General features: G+C 38.2%; 1 protein-coding gene across 8 annotated transcripts in view; it reads left to right on the plus strand.

Moving 5' to 3' along the window:
* Cdk5rap2 (CDK5 regulatory subunit associated protein 2) overlaps window positions 1–19,071 on the plus strand; it is a 185,793-nt gene that overhangs the window by 66,510 nt on the left and 100,212 nt on the right. For 7 of the 8 annotated variants that reach the window (XM_055607530.1, XM_055607533.1, XM_055607534.1 and 4 more), the window contains one exon: window positions 17,939–18,109. The exons of the other annotated variant lie outside the window; for it this stretch is intronic. In XM_055607530.1, coding sequence (XP_055463505.1) covers window positions 17,939–18,109 — 171 coding nt within the window. The remainder of the gene's footprint in view (window positions 1–17,938; window positions 18,110–19,071) is intronic. 8 annotated transcript variants of the gene reach the window in all.

The following is a 19,071-nucleotide window of genomic DNA, read 5'->3' on the forward strand; positions in this document are numbered from 1 at the left end:
GACATTTAGTACATTCTGGGAGCCTCAGTCAATACATGGCATTTGATGACAGTGTCTTGGGCTGGTGGGTTAGGCGTAGGACCATATATTTAAAGGGGCATTTTTTTTTTAAACCAAACTCAAAATCTTCCTTTGCTTTTTTTTTTTTTTTTTTAAGATCAGATGTGAAATGTTTTGATGTCCTTGTAGCATAATGTGCAGTTTAAACTAAGAAGGATGTTATTTCCTTGCAAATCCCAGTTTCTGAGCTTGTACGATAGCTCAAAGGGTGAAAGTGCTTTCTGTACAAGCCTAACAGCTTGAGTTAACCCACATATAAGTGGAAGGAGAGAAATGGCTCTTAGAGTTTTATAGTTCTCCTCTAACCTCCACACACCTGCTGTGGTACCTGGATCAACACACACACACATCATATTAATACATAAAATATGTTTAAAAGTCCAGCTTTTTGTAAGTGAATGATGGACTGAGTCCTATTCCATCACTTGTTAGATGCTGCAGAACAGGGCTTATTACAAGGATTGTGTGAATGCTGGAGAGGTTGTGGAGAAAGATGAACCCTCCTGTATTGCTGGTGGGAATGTAAACTGATACAACCACTTTGGAAGTCTATATGGCGCTTTCTCAGACAATTAGGAATAGTGCTTCCTCAAGTCCCAGCTATACCACTGCTAGGTATATACCCAAAATTGGCTCAAGTACACAACAAGGACATTTGCTCAACCATGTTTGTAGCAGCTTTATTTGTAATAGCCAGAACCTGGAAATAACCCAGATGTCCATCAACGGAGGAATGAATACAAAATCGTGGTATTTTTACACAATGGAATACTACTCAGGAATCAAAAAAGAGTAAATCATGAAAATTGCAGACAAATGGTGGGATCTAGAAAAGATCATTCTGAGTGAGGTATCCTAGAAGGAGAAAGACACACTTGGTATATACTCACTTATATAGACATATAAGATATGATAAACATAATGAAATCTATACACCTAAAGAAGATAAATAAGAAAGAGGACCTGGGGTAAGATGATCAATCTTCACTTAGAAAGACAAATGGGATGTGCATTGGATGTAGGAGAAAACAAGTAACAGGGCAGGAGCCTACCACAGAGGGCCTCTGAAAGACACTACTTAGCAGTATATCAAAGCAGGTACTAAGACTCATAACCAAACCTGCGGCTGACTGCAGGGAATCATATGAAAGAAGGGGGAGTTAGTATGACGAAGAAAGGATAGGAGGTCCACAAGGACCAAATATATCAGGGCACAGGGGTCTTTTCTGTGACTGTTTCTCCAACCAAGGACCATGTATGGATATAACCTAGAACCTCTGCTTGGATGCAGCACATGGTAGCTCAGTAACCAATTGGCTTCCCATAGTAAGGGGAACAGGGACTATTTCTGACAGGAACTCTTTTATTTTTAATATATAAATTTGTTGTTCAAATGGACTCTTATGTGAAGAAGACATGGGAGTGGACCTGTACAGAGTGCTAGGGACAGGAGGCTCAGCACCAATCTCACTCCTCCTGTGATTGCCTCCCTCAACCTCTGTAAAGCTCTGTGGTACCCAGCCTACAACCACAGCTCATGCTGAGTGTGGAAACTGTCCTTGTGTCACTGAATGCTGATACCTCAGTAAGATTTTGAAAAAACTGTCTTTGTATATTTAAAAGTAACCACTGAGCGCTTTGACAAGCTTACTCAAAGTAAAACCTGATCCAGTTGAAATTTGATGGATGAGAACTTTCTCATTCTCCATCTGACCAGAGATAAAACAGACTTGAGGATGGAGAAGTGTGAGGGCCTGAATTTCATTTCTAATGCCATGTTAAGATTTGAGGGATATTTTAGTTCTCAAGTAATCCACTTTTAAAAACCAACCTACCTGCTCTGAGAGAGCCCTGATACACAAAGGCAGCTCTTCACTCAGTGCTGGCCCAGAGTACACCTACAAATCTCAAAGGAAAATTGCCCATTAGTGCAGAAATTTAGAGTGCCAGCAGACAGCATCCTGCAGATCTTGGATGCAATATTCACTGGGGAGCAAGGTGGAACTGGTGTAGGCAAACTTTAATTCAACCCTGTGCTCATAGCAAATAAAGCAGCTGCACCCTGGGTGTGCTGAAGGTGTCTTATAATGCTGGCCCTTTGCATTAAAAGCAAATACAAGTTTCTGTGCTTCCCAAACCTGCTGAGTCAGTTTCTGGGGATGCACTGGAACATGTCATTACATGATTCCGTAGTCAGCCAAGGTTAGGTGTTCATTATCTTAGGGCTTCTTGGGCTCAGTTTAAAAAAACCAGTGCTGTGAGCCAGGTGTGGTGCTGTACATCTGTAATCTCTGGGTTTGGAGAGGTAGGGGAATCAGGAGTTCAGGATCATCCTTAACTTCATAGTGAGTGTGATGTCAGCCTGGGATCCATGAGACAGACCTTGTTTCAGCTAGCCAAAACAACTGATTGGTGTGGTGAAAAGAATACAGTTGACTGGCTTTCATTAATATTGCTTGCTTCACTTATTAGCACATACTAATTGTACACATTTGTGAGATTCACCAAGACATTTCTATACATGCATACGTTATGCATGGATCATGTTTATCCATTCTTTTATCATCATGTTCTTTCTAGCTTCTTAGTTCCTTTTCTGTTCCTGAGGAATCCCTATTTGCCTTCAGGTTATTTTTGTGTGTGTGTATTTCTACATATGGAACAAGCATACAATGACTGTGTTTCTCTATGTGCCTTGTTTTGAATGATGTGATGGCCAATAATTTATGACAGGCTTTTATTTTTTAGAATACAATAGTATTCCATTGTTTGTACATATGTATGAATATTTTTATTCATGTGATGATGGGCACTTAGGCTGATTCCATATCTTAGATGTTGTGAGAAGAGCCCTAATAAACCTAGGCTAGCAGATGTAGGAAGCACAGTTTAAAGTAAGCATTGGAGAAAACAGTATTGTCAATCATATAGACCTGTTTGAATGATGCCTAGTCACCTGGAAAGCCAGAGTGAAAAGTGGTCAGTGAACCTGGTGATCCTTTGCTATTTTTTTAGGACTCAGCCTCCACCTGTATCCCTATAATATCTTGAGCCTTGTCTCTCAATGAATAGAACACATCCCAATGAGAGAGCCCATGTACTTTGCATCCTCTACCAGTAGAATCTATCTTGATACTTATCACTGATCCTTCTTCTAGGTCAGTGGTTCTCAACATTTCTAATGCTGCTACCTTTTAATAAAGTTCCTCATGTTTTGATGACCCCCCAAAATTGTTTTGTTGCTACTTCATAACTGTAATTTTGCTACCGTTAGGAATTGTAATTTAAGTATCTGACAGGTGACCCCCAAGGGGACTGTGACTAACTGGTTGAGACCCTCTGCCCTAGGCCCTAGCCCTGTCCTGTTTGTCAGCCAGTAGAACACATTTGTTGCAGGATATTAAATACCATTGTGAACCCCAAAATTGGGACTGTTAAACTCTGTTTCTTGTTTGGTATGGTTGAGCCCTATTACACACCTTTAATCTAAGAACTTTCTGTTTATTGTTAACAGGTGATTATGGTGTGCTTCAGCCAGCCCTAGCACACACCTTTAATCCAAAAGCTTTCTGTATGCAGGATTTAGTAAAGTTAATCCTAGTTCAAGGGTCTTAGCAAGAAACCAGAAGATGGGGATTAAAGAGTAGGAGGGACTTTGAATTCAGGGGTATTTAAGACAGCATGGAGAAGTAGAAAATGCTTTTTTGCCTAAGCTCTGGCTTTGGCTTAAGCTTCAGCTCCTCAGCTCCTAGCTTTTGGGGCTTTGAGCTAGCAAGTTGGGTTTTTGGTCTTTTCTTCTTGGGCTGTGAGCTGAGCTAGTGAGCCTTTTGGGTTTTTTTCATCCGGACCTGAGCTGAGAAGGAAGGTCAGCTAGGTGTTTTCTCCTGCTCTGAGCTGGCAGGTTTTTCACCCCAGCATCTGGCTAATGAGTATTGGTAGAATAGAACTGTTGGGATTTTCGTTTTTGTTTATAACAACACTCATTCTTATTGTAAAGGTCACAGGTGCTTTGCTACTTTACAAAGGAGTAGAATAGCTAGATCATTGGTTGGTTTTCAGGATTGAGAAGCTATCTCATCAAGATTTGTTTAAGATTCTGAAATTATGAGTGTATGTTTGTTTTGTGTATACACATGAGTGTAGTGCCCATCGAAGCTAGAGACATTGAATCCCTTGGAGCCAGAGTTACAGCTACAGGTTTTAAGCTGCTTGATGTGGGTGCTGGGCACCAAACTTGGGTTTGTTCTTACTTCTGTGAGTCATTGAGGTACGTCTTTTTAGGTTTTTGAAAATCTGTTGTTTTGTTTGTTCGGTTTTGGGTTTTTGTTTGTTTGTGTGAGACAGGATTTCTCTGTGTGTGGCCCTGGCTGTCCTGGAACTCACTTTGTATAGACCAGGCTAGTCTTGAACTCTCAAAGATCCAAATGTGTCTCCCTCCCAATTGCTGGGAATAAAGGAGTGTGCCACCACTCTCGGCTTTAAATTTTTTTTTAAAATTTATTTATTTATTTTATTAATTACAGTTTATTCACTTTGTATCCCAGCTGTAGCCCCCTCCCTTTTCCTCTTCAAATCCCATCCTACCTCCCTCTTCTTCTCCTATGCTCCTCCCCAGATCCACTGATAAGGGAGGTCCTCCTTCCCCTCCATCTGATCCTAGTCTGTCAGGTCTCATCAGGACTGGCTGCATTGTCTTCTTCTGTGGCCTGGTAAGGCTGCTCCCCCCTCAGGGGGAGGTGATCAAGGAGCCAACCCCTGAGTTCATGTCAGAGACAGTCCCTGTTCCCCTTAGTAGGGAACCCTCTTGGGCACTGAGCTGCCATGGGCTACATCTGTGCAGTGGTTCTAGGTTATGTCCATGAATGGTCCTTGCTTGGAGTATCAGTCTTAGAAAGGACCCCTGTGCCCTGAGATTTCACTTTACACCCATCAGAATGGATAAGATAAAAAACTCAAGTGACAACACATTCTGGAGAGGATGTGGAGAAAGAGGAACCCTCCTCCATTGCTGGTGGGAATGTAAACTTATACAACCACTTTGGAAATCAATCTGGCACTTTCTCAGACAATTACGAATAGTACTACCTTAAGATCCATCTATACCACTCCTGGGCATATATCCAAAAGAGGCTCAAGTATACAACAAGGACATTTGCTCAACCATGTTTGTAGAAGCTTTATTTGTAATAGCCAGAAGCTGGAAACAACCCAGATGTCCCTCAGAAATTGTGGTACATTTACACAATGGGATACTACTCAGCAGTTAAAAAACAAGGAAATCATGAAATTTGTAGGCAAATGGTGGGAGCTAGAAAAGGTCATCCTGAGTGAGGTATCCCAGAAGTAGAAAGACACACATGGTATATACTCACTTATAAGTGGATATTTGACATATTATATAGGCTACTCATACTAAAACTCGTACACCTAAAGAAGCTAAGCAAGAAGGAGGACCCTGGGTAAGATAATTAATTCTTACTCATAAAGGCAAATGGGAGAGACATCAGAAGAGGGAAAAAACAGGGAACAGGATAGGAGCCTACCACAGAGGGCCTCTGAAAGCCTACCAGCAAGGTATCGAAGCAGATGCTGAGACTCATAGCCAAACTTTGGGCAGAGTGCAGGGAATCTTCTGAAGGAAGGGGGGAGATAAGACCTGGAGGGGAACAGGAGCTTCAGAAGGAGAGCAACAGAACTAAGTCTGTTTTTGATGCAGGCTTTTGTTGCTATTTGATTGCCTCTTAGTGCTGCTTTTGCTATATCCCATAAGTTTTGGATGTTTTGTTTCCATTTTCATTTTCTTAAAGGAAATTTTAAATTCCTCTTCCCTTTAATTGACTTTCTTAGTTACCTGCTGTTTTTTCAGCAGTGTGTTGTTCAGTTTTCAGTGTTTGTGCGCATTTGTGCCACACAAGTGTGTTTGGCTGTGGAGACCAGAAGGAAGGTATCAGATCCCCTGGAGCTGGAGTTACAGGTGATTGGGTTCTTTGTAATTAATATAATTTCTGATGTGTCCCCTCTTGTTGGTTTCTAGGTATCCAATCTCTGTGTATTTCACAATTCCATTTTAACCAGAAAAGATATAGGAAATTTGTTAAAACTAATTTTCTGATTTAATATATGGACTTTTCTAGAGAAAATACCATGCATTAATGGAAAAATGTGTGTTTTGTAGATGTTGGATAGTCTGTTCTGGAAATATCTGTTAAGTCCACTTAGCTACTATATAGTTTTTTTTTTTTTTTTTTCAACACAGAAAGGGAATACATATTAGCATATTTATTAATCTAATTAGGAACCAAGGCATATGTATTAAAATGAGCAAGACACAAATCATTACAATTCCAAAAGTTTTCAGATACTGAAATTATTAACTGCAGACTACTGAACGTAATATTTAATGAAAATTAAACACAAAAATAAGAAATATTTATGACATACAAGCTTATAAGAAAAACTTGGGCCAATTTGGCAAAGATCCTAAAACAATTTTTGAAATAAAATATAAAATAAAGAATATTGAATACAACATAGACTCAGGCAATTGCTTTCAAATATGGTCTAAAAACAAAACTGGAAAATATGAAAATACAAAAATAAATCGAAGAATGAAAATTATGAATGAGAGCTTTTATCATTTATCTACTAGGAAGCAGTAAATAGATGATGTAAATATTTAACAACACAATGATTGAATGTTTTCCAAAAATAGTTAAAGAATTCCAAGTCTCTGACAGCCCAATGAGGAGTCTCCTCAGAACATGTAAAATTTGAACATACACCTACCCATGCTTTAGAGAAGATAAAAGACTAAAAATTAGATCTTAAAATCAGTCAAATATAAAAAGTAGATGTCCTTACATGGCTAGTATACCACTTCAGTAGCCACAGAATTAGCTCAAGCTCCTTGGAGAAACACTGTCAACATGGTAAGAACCAACAGCTCTACCAAGTAAGTGTCTATTTCAGAAATGATGTCAAACAAAACACTTTTGAAACATAACTGAAAAGGACTTTCTTAAGAAGTCCCTTCAAGGCCTGGAGAGATGCCTCAGAGGTTAAGAATATTGGCCATTCTTCCAAAGGTCCTGAGCTCAATTCCCAGCAACCACATGGTAGCTCATAACCACCTACTGTGATCTGGTATCCTGTTCTGGTGTATAGGCACACATGTAGGCAAAATGCTGTGTAAATAAATAAATAAAAAGACTTCATTAAAAAAAAAAGTCCCATCAAAACAAAATCCAAACTCTGCACTTCAGAAAATACTAGCATACTTTATAAAGAATGATAACTCTGTAAGATGATTTCTTGGAATTCAGCAATATTAATTGATTAATAATAACAACATATTTTCTCCTGCAATTAGAAAGAGATAAGAAAGTTAGCTACTACCTTCTTACCTTTCCACTAGAGTAGAGGTTTTTAAGCTGTGGGTTGCAACCCAAGCTGGGGTTCTGGAACTGAATGTGGGAATATCGAAAACACTGGTAAGGATGGAAAGGTTCCTGAATGTACACCAACCACTGAACACCAAGATGTGTTTCTGAAGCAACACAGTTCACATTTGATACCATTTATTTTATGGACTGTGGTATTTTTACTGTACCTATAACATTTCTGCATTTCTATAAATATAATGCTTTAATGGTTTCAAGCCAATACATTTATTACTTTCTTCCCATCAGTGCTTACTATTTAAGTAACAAATTAGCATATCTTTGATTTGGACTATTTTGCAATTATTTTTATTCTAAAAATTCTGCCTGTAAAAAAAAAAAAAAAAAAAGCTACTATATAGTTTAACTGTGATGTTTATTTTTTTTTTTATTGGTAGATGATGTATTCATTGGGAAGTCTGGTATTACCCAACCCCTTACTATTATTATTAGAGCTATCTAGCTCAATAGGTGTTTTATAAAATCAAATGCTTTCATCTTAGGTGCTTATACATTTCTAATTGTTAAATTTACTTTAAAATTATTATTTACATATGTATGTTGGAGTGTGCGAGGTGTACACCTGCCATGTATGTGGTGGACTCCCTCAAGCAGCCCTTCTAACTACACACTGTCTGATGATCAGAAGTGGCACTAGACTTTGGTAGTTTTTGGAAGATCTTTACTTTGGTTTCTGATACATAGCCTTGCTTGGTAAAATAATATTGGTCGACAGTTACTTTCATCAAGATTATCTGTCCACGCCCTTAGCAGAATTCTGGTAAGAAATTTGCAGTTAGTTTTATAGATTTGCCCTTAAATGTGACAGCCTGTGAGTTTGGGGGTTTGTGCTAAGGATCTTTTTTTTTTTTTTTTGTCATCTTATCTATTTGGCTTTATAGGTTTATTGATCTGGATGCCCAAGGTTTCCCCACTATTAGGAAATTTTCTATCTCTCATTGAGTAGTTTTTTTTCATGCTCTTTTACCTTCCTTTAATGTGCGGAATACCGGTGAAACAGACATTTCACCTCTTGATGGTGCTTCATAAACCTCCTATGGTGTTTCACACTTATTCTTTTCTGTCAGAGTGTGATATTTCAAGACCTATATTCAAGATCCAGAGTTCTCTTGCTCAATCTATCTTGTAAGGTTTCAATTTAAATTTAAAATTTTTGATTTATTGAATTAAAAAATTCTGATTCATTTTTTTCAAAGTTTTCATTCATACTGTATATTGTCGTCCTAATTTTAATTGTTTACCTGTATGCCCTTGGATCTCACTGACATTTTTCTTAAAGAAAAAATTTAAGTGTGTGTGTATGTGATATGTTCACATGAATGCCATCTCATAGAGGCCAGAAGTGATGGATTCCACTGAAACTGGAAGTACAGGTTTTTGTGAGCCACTTGAAATGGTTGCTGGGAACTAAATTTAGCTCCTCTGGAAAAGGAGTATGCCCTCTTACCTGCATAGACATTATCTCTTTCCAGCCCTTTCATTGACATTCAAAATAATCCTTTTGAATCAGTAGGCATTTCATTCATTTGATAACTTCAAAATTTATTGCAAGAGAATTATTGTTAGGCAATTAGACTGGACGAGCTTTTTTTTTTTTTTTGGCAGACAAATAGAATTTAATATACTTCAGTAACATTTTAAATTCTGATACTTTTCAGTTTTTTGAGCTCCTTGGACTTCAAATAGGGAGGATGATTGCATCAAGGATTGCTTTCCACCTTCTGGGGTGGGAACCATTCATGATTTAACTTTTCTATCTATGGTCACATAGCTTTCTAACAGTTGAGGCATAATTCAAGGAAAAGTCTGTTTAGACAGCCCTGGAATATTGATGAAGATATGGGAACCAACAAGATCATTGAGCTTTAGTTCTGATTGTTTTCCCTCAGTAAAGCATGTCTTCATGCCTCTCCCAAGCATTTATTATAATTCCATGGGTTGTGAGAGCATTAGTCAATTGGCTGTCTTTGTGTTGCCATGGCAGCTGTTCCTCTTCAAGGCCACCTTAGCACATCCTCCGATTGTTGCCAGTCTCTTTGCTTTAAGCCTTTTCTCATTGCTGACCATATGAGTAGCTAGACCCTTTTCTTGCCCATCCATTTTGGGGAGGACCTCAGATGTTCAAGTGCTGGAGACATTACAAAATTGGCTTGTGATACTGGAAATATTGCTTAATGAGAGCCCATTATACAGAGTGCTTTAAAGTACTTTTGGTCTTTCTTGACAATTGGGGTTGACACCACAGAATTTGTGGCCACACAAGCTTGGTTTTCAATGTCAGCATTAGAAATTTTAAAAATCTTTGTCTAGCTCTCTTAGTCTCTATGAGCATTGTTTAGCTTTCTGGGAAAGTAAGACTAATGATCCTTACCATTGTAGGCAGTTATTAAAGTTATCAATATCTCTTATCATGGTGCCTTGACCTATGCTTGGCTTGCAGCTGTTTTTCAGAAAATGGTGAGTTGCATTCCTGATAGGATTACATCAAAGGAAAGGGCTTATCTTCTTCAATTTCTTGACTTCCCTCCATGCCTTGATGATACTGTGGGTCATATGACGTGTAGACATAAACTAAACACTTGCTCTCTCTGTCTCTGTTTCAGTCTCTCTGTCTTTCTCTCTCTCTCTCTCTCTCTCTCTCTCTCTCTCTCTCAGTGTACCAAGCACTATGTTACACCTTAGGGTTGTCCCTTAATCTTGGGAAGTAAAAAAAAAAAAAAAAAATATGTCATAATTCAGTTTTGGGGACATGTGGGAGAATGTGGCATACTCATTAATTTTTATCACATGTTCTCCTTAATATCTGAATTCATAGCAAATGATAAAAGAGAGTGGAATAAATGATTACCATATATATACACACACACACACTATACATACATACATATATACACACACACACACACACACACACATACTAGAACTTCAACCATCCCTCAGAATAAGGGTCTGACAAGTGTTTGTTTAAAAGAGCTGAACCTAGGTATTGGTGTAAGTATACCTCTCTCTGTAGGCTTAAGATTTTTCAAACACATACTTTATTTAATGTTCTTAAATGCCTCTACCTCCCTTCCAATTCCCCTAACCTTAGGTAGGAGATTAGTAAGGAAAGGGGTTATAGACTTCTTTTAGCTATTTCCTGCTGATTATAGTTGTTGGATTCTTTGGGGATATACCAATCTCAGACATCAGGATATCAGCAGTCCAGTCAAACAGCAAAGCAGCAAACCATAGCAAAGCAGCAGCAAACAGTGGTGGTACCACTCAGCAAAAGCATCAAGACTCCACCCAAAAGGCAAGAGTCCAAAAGCAGCAAGAGTTTGCCAAAGCAGCAAAACTTAGCCAAAGTAGCAGGAAAAGTTCTCTGTAGTGTTTCTCTTTAAAACCAGCAAAGTGATGTGAACTATTACAAAGTGTAGTGATGCGAAAAGTGTTATCTCACTGTCTGTGAACTTCTGTTTATCCCTTCTCAGCGTCTACACAAAGATGTTTTCCAGCTCACAAAAGCCGTGCCCCTCACAGGAGGCAGTTTCCAGCTGACAAACATCACACGCCTATTTATGGGGGCTGTTTTCCAAGGTGGGGGCACATTCCCATAGCCTGCTCTTGGGATCAAAACAAAAAACATTAACGAGACACAACTGAGTTTCTAAAGAAGCCAGAAACTTCCACTTCAGACTTGTAGTACTATGTACATAAAGAATGTACACTTACACAGCATGAAGCATGAATGTTTAAAAGAATGGGAATACCATTTTTTTTAAATCAAATAGACTGCAGAGCAGTTGTAATCCAAATATGGTACAGGCATATTAATGAATAACCTCTTCTGTGTAGAGGTGGGACAACTGGAGGACCAGAAAGTGAAATTGAATCTTTATCTCATACCATATTAAAAATGAACTCAAAACTAGATGTATAGCATGGCAGATAAAGTGGCAGTGGTTCTTTTTTTACCCTGAAAGTACAGGCTACAGTGCAAAACCTTCTTCAGAGTAAAGCAACCAATTTAACAGAAAGAAAAGACAGCCTGTAACCTGGGAAAAAGTGTATGTAAGCCACATATCTCATAAACTAATGATAATTCTCCACATTATTTAAAACATCTAAACAGTGTAATTGCAAGAAAACAAACAGACAAAGGACTTGATTAGACTTCTCAGATAAAGATATACAAATAGTTACTTTATGGAAAAAAATGTTCCACATTTTCATTCCTCCTGGAAATACAAATTACAACATATTAAATTGAAGCTTTTAGAATCGTTATTACCAAAAAGATGAAAGATAATACTGAGAAAGGGGACTCCTTTGCACTGATGGTGGGAATGTAAATTAGTGGAATCATTTTGGAGAACAGTAAGAAGGTTCCTCAGAAAATGAAACTAGATTCGTTACAATTATGATTCAGTAATTGTGCTTTTGTGTCTACTTCCAAAAGAATTGAAGTCAGTACATTGAGATATCTCCACTTATATTTCTTGTTCACCACAGCACTGTTGACAGCAGTTGAGAACCTAAATGCTCATCACCTGCTATACGGATAAGGAAAGTGCACATCAGCACACACAAACAAAATAAATTGTCACTTACAATGATATGAGTGGACCTGGAATCTGAAGAAGCTGAACTTACAGAAGTAGAGTATAGAATGGTGCTTCCTAGAGTATAGGGGATGTATGGAGAAGTATAGAGAGATATTGATCAAAAGGACAGAATTTCAAACGAGGGATAATTTACTGGGATCTATTGTATGGCATGGTGAATATAATATATTTAAATTTTATTATTGCTAAAAGATCAAATTTTAAACACCACTACAAGAGATATTTAAGTGACAAACATATTAATTAAGTTGATATAATTGTTCCATAGTGTATACGTATATCAAAACATTACATTTTATCCATAAATACGAGTATTTACCAGTTAAGTGGAAAATCTTAAAACAATATTCACAACTAAAATAAAATTCTAAAGAAAGCATGCATTTCCTATGGAAATATGCAGATTTATTGTGTCTTTATTTTTTTGTGTTTGTGGTATATGAATGTGTTCATGAGAGCATGTATACATGTGTGCCATTTTATGTGCTGAAGGCCAGAAATTGATGGCAGATATGTTCTGTTGCTCTCCCACTTTTTTTTTTTTTTTTTTTTAAATAAGATATGGTTTCTCATTGAACCTGGAACTCAGTGATTCTATCTATCAGGTTGGCCAGTGAACTCTAGGGATTCGCTTCTCTCTCTGTCTCCTCTCCCCCATCCCCTTATGGGTTTAGAGACTGTCTGTGGCTAGCTTTTGCACAGGTGCTAGTGATCTAACTCAAGTCTTCATGCCTCCTCTCTTGCTCCATTGGATTTAAAGAGATATTTTAAGTAGCTGTCTTAAGATCTCTACTGCAATTTATTTTTTGTGAGTGGTCCCTCAAAGTGATGTGTTGGATGAATTTAGTTAAGTGGATTGCAATCATAACATTATTACAAAAAAGAGCCACCTGTGCTTTGGTGTAGGCGTGAACTGAGAGAGTTTGGAACCAGGTAACAGCCAGGTGTTGATCCTTAGCTACTTTGATCATAGGTCAGTCAGCTTCTCCCAGGTTTATTGCTGTGAAGAAACCATGACCATGGCAACTCTTAGAAAAGAAAACATTTAATGGGTTCTGGCTTACAGTTTCAGAGGTTTAGTCCATTATAATCATGGCTGTAAGCATGACAGCATGCAGGCAGGCATGGTGCTGGAGGAGGAGCTGAGAGTTCCACATCTGGATCCACAGGCAGCAGGAAGAGAATGCCACATTGGGCATGGCTTGAGCACCTGAGACTTCAAAGCCTCCCTGGTGACATACTTCCTAACAAGCCATACCTACTCCAACAAGACCACACCTCCTAGTAGTGCCACTTCCTGTGGACCTATGGGGACCAGTTTTATTCAAACCATGACAGCCTCTTTCCTCACTCATAAAATGGGAGCAGGGCTGATATATATTTGTGAGACCCCAAATATCATCATGTATCATTACTTGTTTATTATTTTATTCACTTACTCATTCTTTATTTACCCAATTTATTGTTATATATTGAATACTGTTTTGGATATCTATTTCTGTGTAACAGATCATCCCCAAAGTTGGGGTCTAAAATGATAATTTTATTATATTTCATTTTTTTAGCCAAACATTTAGGCATCTGAATGGTTTTCTGCTTTACATGGCTCCCACTCATGTTACTCATTTAATTGGTGGGCTGGTTTGGAGGGCAAATGACTCTTCTGATTGCTATCTTGTTGGAGATGGATGGAAAACTAAGCTGAGGTTGTTAGCTGGAGTACCTGCATTTGGCCTTTCCAGCATAGGAGAATTCGGATGGCCATGCCTGTTAGATGGAATGCTTGCAGGCCTTCAAGAGAGTGCGCAAAGAGACAGGAATTTAAAACTTTCAGGCCTGGGCCAGAAATGGCCCATTGTTTCGGTTGCAGTGGTCACTACATCCCTAAGCATTAAAAAGTGGAGACATGGGGTAAAGTCAAAGAGTCTATGACTCTCTTTAATCTGCTGCAGTAACTTCTGTATGTATGGTGCCTTTATAGGGGATAGAGTTTCAGCAGTAAACAAAATATGATCTGCCTTTATTGGACTGAAAAAGTTCACACTGTATTAGCAGTGTATTCATAGAGGGAAAACGTGTGTAGTAGGAGTTGGAGGGAGGGAGGTTATGAAGATTGGAGTGAAGTGATAGATTTGCAGGAGGTGAGGGACAGCTGTGAGCTGCAGGCATTGGGTAAAACAATCATGAAAGTTAATTTTGAGTACATGCCTACTATGTAAGAGCCGCAGCAAGACAGTTAGTTGCCAGCACAGGGCTAGTGGAGCAAGCAGGAAACAGAGAACAATGAGGTAGCCAGCGTTTAGTGGGGAGTCTGGTGGGACTCAATACATCTGATTTTGAGAGCTAGGGAGCTCACTAGGGAGCCTTTGGTGGCCTGTGACTCACTATGTAGACTAGGCTAGCCTCAGATTCAGAGTTCTGCCTGCCTCTACCTCCCAAGTGCAGGGATTAAAGACATGCACCACCACACCTCCATCAGAAGTTTTGAAGATTAAATAGATTAACTATTAACTATTCAGTGTCTGGCACATGGTCTGGGTCCTGATATCTGCTGGCCCCAATAGCTTGTGCACCATTGATCCTGAGTGTTGGAGCATCCCAGGTCCTCCTTATTGCATAGACAAATTCTCAGTCATATTTGCTTCTCTGGCACCAGTGCGTATGTTCACCCTGGGTAAAAATAATTGCAAGATCCCAAGGAAAAACTATGATAAAGTCCTGTTTGTTGGACAGGCGAGTCCTGCCTCTTCTGTAATAGCTTTAGCAAGGGAGATGTACCTGATGGGGAGCAATTGAATCTGTGCTCTTACGTGTACACACACCTTAGGTCATTCTTTTTTTTTTTTTTAATTTTCAATTTTGATGTAATTTTTATGTATGTATGTGCTTTGCATGCTTATGTGTCTTGCACTGTATACATGGCTTGAAGCCAAAAGAAGGCATCAGATCTCTGGAAATTGAAGTTACAGATGGCTGTGAGCTGTCATGTGGGTGCTGGGAACCAAACTCTGTCCTCTAGAAGAGCAGACTGTGCTTTTAACTGCTGAGTCATCTTTTCTCTAGCCTCCTCTTAGATAATTCTTAAGATATCAGGTTTTCTTTGAACTGCTCCTGAAAGTATTGTTATTTCCTAGCTGGCTGTAACAGTTTGTAGTAAAGGGAAAAAGAGAAGAGAAGAGGAGAGGAGGGAAGGGGAGGAAAGGTTAGAGGATGGGAGGGGAGGAGAGGGGAGGAGGAGATGAGTTCCTATCAGCTGTATTAGAAACTAATACTGACAGAGATGTGGTCCTAATACTCCTAATTCTTTAATTATTGGAAGTTTTTTAAATTTGTTTTTTTTTTGTCATTTATTCTGTGAAAAGTCCTCAAAATATGCATAACTTTTGACATAGAAATCCCTCTCAGAGCTTTTCTTGAAATATTAAATCTAAAATTGTAATAAAAGACACCCACAGCAAAAAAACAAAACAAAACAAAACAAAAAAAACAAACAAACAAAAAAAAAAAACCAGCAGCAAACTGTAATGGTGTGTTATGTGGAGGATCAAGTAGTTGGAGACTGTGAGGATACAGTACAATGAATTTTGCTATATTTGTTAAAATTACTAAATGAGAGGATTGCGTAGAATTATTTTGTTTGTTTGTTTGTTTGTTTTTGGAGACAGAGTCTGAGCCAGACTCTGCAGACCTAGCTGGCTTGGAACTTGCTCTGTACACTAGGCTGGCCAGATGTGATTAAGCTACCACACCAGCTTTTCTTTTTTATTTTTTGTATGTCTTTATTGTTTAGTTACTGTATGTTCTTTGTCAGTCATGGTATAATACAATAAATAAAAATGGAAAAAGTCCAAACCAGAGTTAAAATAATGTGAAAACCCACTGCAGGTGTGCAAGGTCTAAAAGAACCATTCACAACTTGAACATGGCTTAAGTTTTTGGCAGGACTGGCTCATTCCTTTTTATTCTATTACTGCTGTTTTAGTGTTACAGTGGGCTCTGTGTCTGGATTCTGCATCCACACATTTAATCAAGCTTGAGTGGAAAATTGTGTCTGTATTAAACATGTAGAGACTTTTGGCCATTCTTCTCTAACCATATTATTTGACAGATGTGTACAGCATTTGTATTGTTCTAACTATAGCATTTGAGAATGTGGGTAGATTCTATGCAAATATTATACCATTATAAGAAGGACTTGGGTATTGCTTTGGGTATCCTTTGGAGGTCCTGAAACCAATCCCCCAGTTGACACTAAGGGACAATTTTATGTGTAGAGTTTTAAAACAAACATCTGACCAAGAAAAAGTCCTAACTCCTTCCAGAACTGAATTTTGGTTTACTGTTCAAAGTTCATGATGGGTTTGTGATCTGATTTTGGATCTGACTCATCTTACATCTTAGATTTAAAAATTTTTTTTCTTTTGTTTCTTCCAAATATTTGAATCTTTGATTTGGTGATTGTTTACAAAATGTTTACAAAAATTATCTGATTTTATTATTTCTTACTTTATAGGTGAATATCCCTGTAAAAATATAGTTGTTTCTTACCTAGTTGTCATGAGGGGCAGTTTATGCAGGAAAAATTAAACACAAAAATATTCACAGAAGGAGTTCTAGACATCTCAGAAAGCATTTAAATTCATGTTGCAGCTACAGTAGGTTAACACAGTACTGATTTACAATCTGCTCTAGAAGCCAGAAGTCTGAAACAATATTCAACAAATTCAGGTGTTCTTAGGGTTGCATTCCTTTTGAAGGCTGCAGATTCTGGAGGCCAACTAATTTCTGGACCTGTGGCCCCTTTTCATCCTCACTGCTGGTCATAGTTATTAAGATGTCTTCTGCTATCTCTTGCATCTTCAAGGGCCCTTGTAGTTACATTGGAGCCACCTTGGTAATTCAGGATTACACATGTTCTTTAAAGTCAGCTGATAAAGAGCCAGAATTGTGTTAACCTTTATTCCATTTTTGTCATTTAGGAATAGTAACATCTCTAAGGAGCATTTATTCTGTTAGAGCAACTAAAGTGTTTTTTTTTTTTTTTAAGTGGTATTATGAATTCATGGATTTTCTGACCACCACTGCACATGTGTATATGTGTTGTGTTGGTGAGATTGTGTATAACTTATTCCTGTTGGTCTGCATTGTTTACAGTCATTTGCTTTTCTAAACAGTCAACCTCACAAAATCAACCTCACTAGCACTTGTAAGCAATCTTATTGTATATTGTCTTTTTTTTCCCTGTCTTTTAAAAAAGTTCCTACCAAGAGAATTTGTGTGTTATTATAAGTTCTCTATGACCTTTTCTGATTACTTGTGTTATAGAATGGGGTAAAAGTAAAAAAATATTTTAAAAAACTCAGAGAAAAAAAAAGAAAAAAAAAAACCATGGAAGACCTGTTGTTGCTTTGTTTACGTGTTCTCTCACTGTTCTGAGGTGTCCACTCAGAGGGTTCCTCAGTTGGATAAGCATGCAGGAAACAATCAGCATTGCATTATACACACAGCTTGATTGTCTTTACTTATCATTGTGTTTTTAGAAATATTTTATTCTCTATAATTTTCTCTTATTTTTCCCCTGTTTTAAGCTGTTTGGTTTTCTGGTTTTTCACCATTATGAATAATACCATGTGTGTAAAGGCTTTTCTAAATTTATGATGTTCTGAAAATTGTTTTTTGTAAAACTCTAAATGAGAAAGAAGCCTGTTTTTGTTAGATATACTGATCAGCTTGTTCTTATCATAACTTGGGAAGCGAAGTGGGGAAGAGATTGTCAAGTTAATTCCATTTTTATTCTTTTTTTTACTCTAGGACCTTAGAAATGAAGTTGAGAAACTACGCAATGAAATGAATGAGAGAGAGAAGGCAGTGGAGAAGCATTATGAGAGTCTTCTGGGAGAAAGCAATAGAAAGTTCCATACTCAAGAACAAGTGGTTAGACATCCAACAGAAAGTACTAGCCAGGAGGACCTGACGCTTCAGGTGCCATACCATGACTTTTTCCTTTCATATGTAAATCTGTCTGTGATTTAGTAGTTTATTCTGAGCTCTTACAAGAACTTTTTCTTTGAGACAGAGTCTCATGTAGTCCTGGCTGGTCTCAAACTCACTGTGACACTGAGATCACTTTAGCTTCTGACTTTACTGCCTCTACCTTTGGAGGACTGGAGTTTGAGGCCTGTTCCATCACTACTACTATAGCAGATTTCATGGCTGTACTTGTGCCACTTAGAGCTATTAGCCTCAGCCAGTAGGAGGGGAAACAAGGTCAAAGAAGGGAAATGTTTAACCTGGTCACATGATAAACAGTAGAGCCTGAGCTAGATTTGCTCCTGTGCCCAGCCCGCTCACTGGGGGCAAGTACTTTAGCAGTGCTCCTTCACTCCTTTGCCCATTTCTTCTCCTGTTTAGTTTTGGAATTCACTTCTTACTGGCCACATAGAAAATTTTTGAGATTAAAAAATTTTGAATCTCAATTCAGGTAAGTGTGGTGGGTTAAATCCAGGTATTTAATGGTGCCTCCTACTACTGAAACTTCATTAATACTAGAATGCAGGAATAGGAAAGTGTAAGAGCACCGTACAACAAAGCTGTGAGTTAACAAAATTTTGGGTGTTATGTGTGAATGAGTGGGAAGTGCACAGGGTTCAGTTTTGCTATTGTGGCACATACTAAAAAAAAAAAAAAAAAAAGGCCAGTAACAATTGAGCTGGCATAGGCTACATCCCAAGAAAGGTTCAGCAGACATAAGATGTGACCAGTACCTTTGAAAAACAGGAGATTTAGCTGGGATTCTAGGCAGGTATAGGTGACCCTCTCTTTCTCTCCAGCAAGAGATTTCTGGGGAATGTAAAGCAGAAAATTGCTGGCCTGGGGGTCATGGGAGGCAACTGAAAGCAGAAATGGCAATGGAGGGAATGAAGTGAATGAAGTGTGGAGACCTC

The sequence above is a fragment of the Psammomys obesus genome, unplaced genomic scaffold (genome assembly GCF_907164565.1).
Source record: "Psammomys obesus unplaced genomic scaffold, mPsaObe1.curated_primary_1811, whole genome shotgun sequence".
Classification (NCBI taxonomy): Eukaryota; Metazoa; Chordata; class Mammalia; order Rodentia; family Muridae; genus Psammomys; species Psammomys obesus.